The 7,631-nt window shown below is 50.6% G+C and overlaps 1 protein-coding gene across 1 annotated transcript; it reads right to left on the bottom strand.

Moving 5' to 3' along the window:
- Window positions 1-155: 155 nt before the first annotated feature.
- On the bottom strand, window positions 156-5,290 carry Rab42 (RAB42, member RAS oncogene family). Its single transcript, XM_050151523.1, has 2 exons — window positions 4,972-5,290; window positions 156-4,384 (listed from the first exon to the last, which is right to left on the bottom strand). The coding sequence occupies exons 1-2, from the start codon at window positions 5,196-5,198 to the stop codon at window positions 3,964-3,966; spliced, it is 648 nt and encodes a 215-aa protein (XP_050007480.1). The 5' UTR covers window positions 5,199-5,290; the 3' UTR covers window positions 156-3,963.
- Window positions 5,291-7,631: the final 2,341 nt, after the last annotated feature.

Genomic DNA, 7,631 nt, shown 5'->3' with positions numbered 1-7,631 from the left:
AGAGCTAGTTCCAGGACAGGCTCCAAAACCACAGAGAAACCCTGTCTCGAAAAACCAAAAAAAAAAGATTTTTTGTTAGATTTCTGTTGCTTTATTTTAGATTATTATTATTATTATTTTGTGCTGTTTGGGCCTGCCAAAGGCTCTAACAGCATTTTTTAAGCTTTTATTTAATTTTGTTTGATGTGCATTGGTGTTTTGCCTGTATGTATGTCTGTGTGAGAGTGGAACCGGACTTAAAGACAGTTGTGAGCTGCCATGTGGATGCTGGGAATTGAACCCGGATCCTATGGAAGGGCAGTTATTGCTCTTAACCACTGAGCCAACTCTCCAGCCCCTATTTATTTGTCTGTTTATATACATCACCATACCTGCCTGTTTGTTGGAGTTGCTGGATAAAACTTCTACCCTCACCCTCCAAAAAATAAATCCAGAGAGATTCTGTTTATTCACGATTGTTATACAGTAACTGGAAAGGTGGCAAGAGGGCCCTGGCTTGACTCCAGTCTGATGCCCTCTCCTGAGCCCTTGGTACTGACTGCTCGTGGTACACAGATAGACAAGCAGGCATTCACACATACACATAAATAGAGGGACATGGTGGGTATGTGCTTAATCGTAGTGCTCAGGAGGCAGAGGCAGATGGGACCTCTGTGAGTTCAAGGTCAGCCTGGATGCTGGGCTTGGGATGCATGGGGAGGAAGAGGCAGGCAGCTCTTTCTGTGAGAGTTGGAGGCCAGCCTGGTAAACAAAGTGAGTTCCGGACAGCCGGGCTGTCTGTCAAACAGAGAAATCCTGTCTTGAAAACCAAACCAGAGCTGGGCAGTGGTGGCGCACGGCTTTAATCCCAGCACTCGGGAGGCAGAGGCAGGTGGATCTCTGTGAGTTTGAGGCCAGCCTGGTCTACAAGAGCTAGTTCCAGGACAGGACAGGAACCAAAAAAGCTACGGAGAAACCCTGTCTCGAAAATTCAAAAAAAAAAAAAAAAAAAAAAGAAAGAAAGAAAACCAAACCAACAAACAACAATAACCAAAAACAAACGAAAAAAGCAGCCTGGTCTACATAGCAAGCTCAAGGGTACTCAAACTAAGTACATAAAAAGCCAGGTATGTTGGATGCCTTTAATCCCAGCGCTGGGGAAGATAAGGTAGAGAAAAGTGGTTCTCTGTGAGCTCAAGGCCAGCCTGGTCTGCAAAGTGAGTTTCAGGTCAGCTAGGGATACACAGAGAAACCCTGTCCTTGAAGGAAATAATAATTTTTTAAAAGATTGGCATGAGAGCTGGGCGGTGGTGGCGCACGCCTTTAATTCTAGCACTGGGGAGGCAGAGGCAGGTGGATCTTTGTGAGTTTGAGGCCAGCCTGGTCTATAAGAGCTAGTTCCAGGACAGGCTCCAAAGCTCTCGGAAAACAAAAACAAAACAAAAAAATTGGCATGAGCCAGGCTGTGGTGGTACACAATACACACCTTTAATTCCAGCATTCAGGAGGCAGAAGCAGGCTGGTCTCTGAGTTTGAGGCCAGAGCGAGTTCTAGGCCAGACTCCAAAGATACAGAAACCCTGTCTCAAAAAAGAAAAAAATAAAAAAGATGATTGGCATGTTGGCTAGGTGCAGTGGCATGTGCCTTAAATCCCAGCACTCAGGAGGCAGAGCCCAGTGGAACTCTGAGTTCAGAGAGTTCCTGGTCTACACAGGGAATTCCAGGATATCCAGTCCTTTATAGAGAGACCCTGTCTCAAATCCAGAAGAACAAAACAAAGAGATTCACATGCTAAGCTGGACTCTAGACCTGCTGCCCGGACAGTCGGAAGCCAGTGAAGCTTCAGGTGAGGCTGGTATGTCTGTGCTGATGCTAAGGCATTGCCTGGTGTGCTAGGCTGAAGACTGCAGCTGGAAGCAGGAAAATGCTGACTGGGATGTTGCCCGTAGTGGTTTGGACCGAAGATGCAACCTGGAAGGACTCTTCTGGGGAAGAATTCACTAAAAAGCAGTGTGTGTGTTTGTGTACATGCTGGCTATTAGAGCAGGAGAAGAGCTGAAGACAGAAGGACCACCTAGGACTAGGAAGCCATTATGAAGAGGCTTCCTGTGCCTGTATGGGGCGGGCCAGGAAAAGGAGGGAAAAACTGAAATAAGGTTTTTTTTTTTCATAGCCACTGGAGTTTATTGTCTCTGGGAAACTCAGAGTCCAATCCAAATCAGCATCCTGCTCTACACCTTCCCTGTATCCACCCACATTCTCCCCCATCTCTCTTTTTTTATTGACATTTATTAAGCTCTACATTTTTCTCTGTTCCCCTCCCTGCCTCTCCCTTCTGCCCTTCATCCCTCCCCCAAGGTCCCCATGCTCCCAATTTACTCAGGAAATCTTGTCTTTTTCTACTTTCTACTTCCCATGTAGAAATAAGGTCTTAATGGAGTTAAGAAAGACAAGGTATGTGTCTGTAACTAAGTATGGTGGCATGTGTCTGTAACTTCAGCACTCAGGAGACAGAGACAGGAGGACTGCCATGAGTTCTGTTCTAGGACTACTTTGCTCTGGTCTCAAAAAATCAACAGCTGGGACCGTATCTCAGTTGGTAGAGTGCTTGCCTAGCGTGCACCAGGTTTGGTTTTGATCCCTCCTGTACTACATAGACTAGGTAGGGTTGTGCAGGCCTGTGATCCCAGCTGCTGGGAGCTTGCAGTTGAAGCTTTGGGAGTTCAAGGACACTTTTATTTCTCTGTGTATCTTTGGAGCCTGTTCTGGAACTCACTCTGTAGACCAGTCTGACCTCCAACTCAGAGATCCGCCTGCCTCTGCCTCTCCCGAGTGCTGGAATTAAAGGCGCCACCACCGCCAGCTAAGACTTTTAAGTTTGAAACCAGCCTCTAATACATAAAATCCTGTCCAAGAAGGAGCAGGAGAGAGATAAGGACAAGAAAGGAGAGAAATGAGAAGAAGGTGGAAGGAAGTGAAGGAGAATAAGACTGCCTCTGCATCTGGGGATAGAGCATACGCACAAGGACCCGGGAAGCGAAAGAAAAAGATGTGGGGGATGTGAATGCAGGATCATAGGGAAGAGCTTGGCACCCTGCAGCTCCTTCATGGTCAACCCCCAAATTCAACGGTAGTCACTGAGCTTGGGGTGGGAACAGTGAGAAGCAATGCGTGCTAAGGCCAGACCCATGCTACTCTAAGGGCTGGGGAAGCGCTTAGCCAAGCTTGCACTGGAATTCCCCACATTAGCCCACAGCAAAACAGTGAGCTGCTGGGAAGCCGGCTCCCAGGCCAGGAATGCTGCCAGGAATGAAAATGTTGAAGCCAAGAAAGGAAGCCAGAAGCTTGCTATCAGCTGCCAGCGAGGCAGGCTGAGGCAGCAAGCCTGTCTCTTATGCAGCCTCAGCCTCCCTGTGCAGTGGAATTAAGAAAAGAAGGTTTTAAATGTTTTTATTCTTGGTTTGTTTGTTTGTTTGTTTGTTTGTTTTTGCAATAGTCTCCTATAGCCCAGGCTGACCTTGAATTCTATGAAGCTGAGGACATCTTTGTCCTGCCTCCGAGTTTGGGAATTATGGGCATTTGTGGACTGCCACGTCACACCGATAGATAAGAAAACTTGGCTAAATGACATTAACTTGCGTACCCGAGCTTAGATTTCTCTCTAGAAAGGGGTTGTGCTGTGAACTAAAAACCCACGAGAGGGCCGGGCCTAGTGGAACACTTCTGTAATCTCAGTCACTCAAGAGGCTGAGGTTCAAGGCTAGCCTGGGGACTGAGCAAGAGCATTCTGAAAACAGAAGCGATAAAAGGGCTGAAGATATCTGTGGCTGGCCAAGCCCTGTGTTCAATCTTGACCAAAAAAAAAAAAAAAAGGGCCAAGAATTAGAAGCCAGGAACATGTCAGGAGGCAGTGTCTTGTCATTTGCCCTCCAGTCCCCTGGGGCGTCTGAGGCTGGCACCACTGTAACCCTTTCTCTCCCAGAGTCAACACTGGCATGGGCCTGAGTCCTGCTTCCTGCTGGGAGATCTGGGGTTTGGGGCTCTGTGGAGGAGCCGGACACCTGCCCAGTCCTCTTCCAGCTTGATGTCCCCCTGCTGCAGGGCCTGTTCGATGGCGCGGGCGACAGTGTCAAATGCCAGGTCCACATTGCAGTTACTTTTGGCCGAGGTCTCCATGAAGGCCATGCCCAGCGAGGCAGCCAGTTCCTCTGCCTCCTGGGTGGAGACACTTCGGCTGCTTAGGTCGCACTTGTGGCCAATCAATAAGAAGATCACTTTGTCAGGGCCCTGAGAGGATAAGACCTCCTGGTGCCAGGCTTGGATGTGTTCAAAGGATTCTCTGTTGGTTACGTCGAAAACTAACAGAACGCCCACCATGTTCCGGTAGAAGGATCGGGTGATGGTCCTGGGGGATGGGGGTAAATTAGGGTAAACATGCCTTTTAAGACGGCCTCAGAGGGCCCCAAGATCCTCAGGCTTCCCACTCGTTCCAACACAAGGTCTGTCAGTCCCAAACTGGCCTTGAATCCCTGATCTGCCTTCACTCCTAATTGCGGAGACGGCGGGAGGTGTTGGGGAAAGGGTACAGTCCCCTTCCTCTTCATATCTGTTGTTTCTGACTCCTTGGCTGGCAACTCCCACCTATGGCTCCACACCAGTCTTCCTTCCTCCCCATCCCCTTGAGCTGTCTCTGCAACCAGGTTATTTATCTCCGCGGGAAGTTCAATGTTTCAGCGCAAATTCCCTAAGCTGACTTTTCCTTTAGGGTTGGGAAAGGGCTTTGGGACGGCAGGGGTACGGGGTGGGTGGGTGTGGTTCAGTGACAGCATTTGCTGGGGTTGGGGGGCTTGGCACACCCCGCGGAGTTTGTAGGATGAATGACTGAGTAGGGAGAGGTGGGGAGGGGAGGGTCCACAGAGTCCCTGCGGTTGGCACCGGCAGGCGTACGTCCCCCCAGGTGAGTGGTATTGATTTCCCCCTTTCCCGCCGCACCTGAAGCGCTCGTGACCCGCGGTGTCCCAGAGCTGCAGCTTGACCCGCAGCCCGGCGGGCAGCTGCAGCGCGCGACTGTAGAACTCCACGCCCACAGTGGGCTCCGGCTCCGGCTCCACCGCACCCCGAGCGCCCGCCACGTAGCGCCGCAGCAGTGACGTCTTGCCCACCGCGGCGTCCCCGAGCAGAGCGATCCGGAATTGGTAGCTGCAGCCCGCTGCCTCCATGGGATCTGGGCTCCAGGCAGACCTCGGACAGTTTTGTGCTGCCCCGCCTCTCCTGTGCGGCCCTCCTCCTCCATCTCCTCCTCTTCCTCCTCCGGGTTCCTGGTCCTGGCACAGCCTCGAGGAAGGATCACTATCCTCCTGGGGAGCCTGGTCCGGGAAGACCAATCCTTAGTATAGTTGGTCGGTCAGGTCACTAGCTCTGTAAAATGGGGACAGTGACAACCTCTGCTTCACAGGATAAAGAAATTAAAATAGCTGGGCACTGCGGCATACACCTTTTCTTCTTTTTGGTTTTCGAGACAGGGTTGCTGTGTGTGTGGCTATGGCTGTGCTGAAACTCGCTTTGTAGACCAGGCTGCCCACGAAATCACAGAGATTCGTTTGCGGCCGCCTACTGAGCGCTGAGGTTAAAGGCTACCACCGCCCGGCCGGGCACCTCTGCAGGAGGATGTCCTTCGCATCACTCTAGGCAGTGGCTGGTTTCCAGACACACCTTCCTTGTTCGGGTTCCCCTTTCCTGTAGTGTCATTAGCCCTGCCTGGGGACTTCACCAGCTCAAAGGTGCAGGTGAATGACCAACAGCTCTTATGCCTGAACAGCAGGGCCCCAGGACAGAGCTGCAATTGCTCACATAGAGGAGACAAGACACACAGTGTAACCCTAGAGCGCACGGCTGTCCTGAAGACAAAACCCAGGGAGTATGAGGCTAGCTGCTTTCTGGGAGTAACACTTAGATTTGGCTCTGTGGCCTATTTTAGGGATTAGGAGACCAAGATTCAGAGGTGTCGCTTGTCTCAGGTCATACAGTGCCACCTGGGGTCACAATAACTCACGATCCTCTTGATGCCCCGAAAAGGGAACATAGGGAAGTCAGAAAACCAGGACTTGGGTCCCACTTGGATTAAAAGCTCATATAAGGACTGCATGGCCTGTCTGCATCTAAATCTGGTTTCCCGAAGCTTAAGGAATCTAGGCTGGAACTGACTGGTGGTCCCGGGCAGTTTTAATCTCTGTTTTCTTTTCAATCCCTCTGAGAGGGTCTTGCCGGTTTGATGCTGAAATTAGGGATGGTGGGAAAGCCCTCGGTGCTGGGTGCTGCAAACCATCTTTGTTTTTTTTTTTTTGTTTTTTTTTTAAAATACTTATTTATTTCAGTATTCTGTCTGTATGTATGCCTGGAGGCCAGAAGAGGGTACCAGACCTCATTACAGATGGTTGTGAGCCACCATGTGGTTGCTGGGAATTAAACTCAGGACCTTTGGAAGAGCAGGCAATGCTCTTAACCACTGAGCCATCTTTCCAGCCCTGCAAACCATCTTTGGATCATTAGGTTTCTCTCTCACGCAGCCTGGAGCAGGCGGTTATTCTGTCCATTTCTATAGCTGAAGAACCGGAAGCTTGGAGAAGTTACATCACAAGCCCAAGCTTGCAGGAAGGAAGACTTCAACACCTAGTAAATCTACACAATCCCAAAGTTTTGTTTTGTTTTCTCGAGTCAGGGTTTCTCTGTGTAATAGCCTTGGCTGTCCTGGAACTTGCTTTTGCGGACAAAGGTTTGTTTATTCTTTAATTTTCTCACCACATAGATCTGGGATCTGGACCAGCCCAGGACTCTTCCCATCCCTTTCCCTTTTCTTATGTGTACTTATCTGTGTGTGTGGGGGGGTGAGAGTGGGTGCACATGGTCCTTCTACCTTTTAGGTACCCAGGGATTGAACTCAGGTCATCAGGCTTGGCAGCAAGTGCCGTTACCCAATAAGTCATCTTGATGGCCCTCGTCTCACTGATGCTAAACAAAGAAACAAAAAGCCATTTCTATCACACCTAATAGCCAGTGCAGCTGGCACATCCAGAGAGGGATGAAACAGTGGGAAATGAGCCCGCCAAGGGCAGGCTGTGCAGCCCTCGGGTCGGCCCTCGTGGGCTGTGCAGTGTCAGCAGCAGCGTCTTTGAACTTCCTCTGTCGGAGGCTCCCACTAGGGCTGACTAGGGCTGCGGCCGGTCATGTGTTTGCCTCTGATTGCACTTGGCACCAGAATCCACGTGTCAGCTGACCCACGCCGTAGATAAGGCTGTGGAACCCAAGGGGCTAGCCATTTCCCTTCCCTGGGTCCTGCTTCCTCGTCTGCTACAGCACATGAGGCAGCTCACACAGAACTGTAGACCCCAGCAGCCTTAGCAGATTTCTCTTGGGGAGATTCGGGTGTGGTTCAAAGGTCACTGACCGGTTATGCAATAATCATCACTGGATGATGATGCTGACTTCTAGTATGTTTTAATGTCCTGACCTTCATATGTGCCTGGCCATGTGCACCCCCCACGCTCCCACAGGTGCCCTGACCATGTGCACCCACCCACACACACACAGGTGCCCTGACCATGTGTACCCACCCACACACACACAGGTGCCCTGACCATGTGTACCCACCCACA

This window comes from Alexandromys fortis, unplaced genomic scaffold (assembly GCF_014885135.2).
Source record: "Alexandromys fortis isolate MF-2015 unplaced genomic scaffold, M_Fortis_MF-2015_v1.1 scaffold_26, whole genome shotgun sequence".
In the NCBI taxonomy this organism is placed as follows: Eukaryota; Metazoa; Chordata; class Mammalia; order Rodentia; family Cricetidae; genus Alexandromys; species Alexandromys fortis.
Note: the sequence above shows the minus strand (reverse complement) of the source record. Positions and strands in the feature narration are given on the sequence as shown.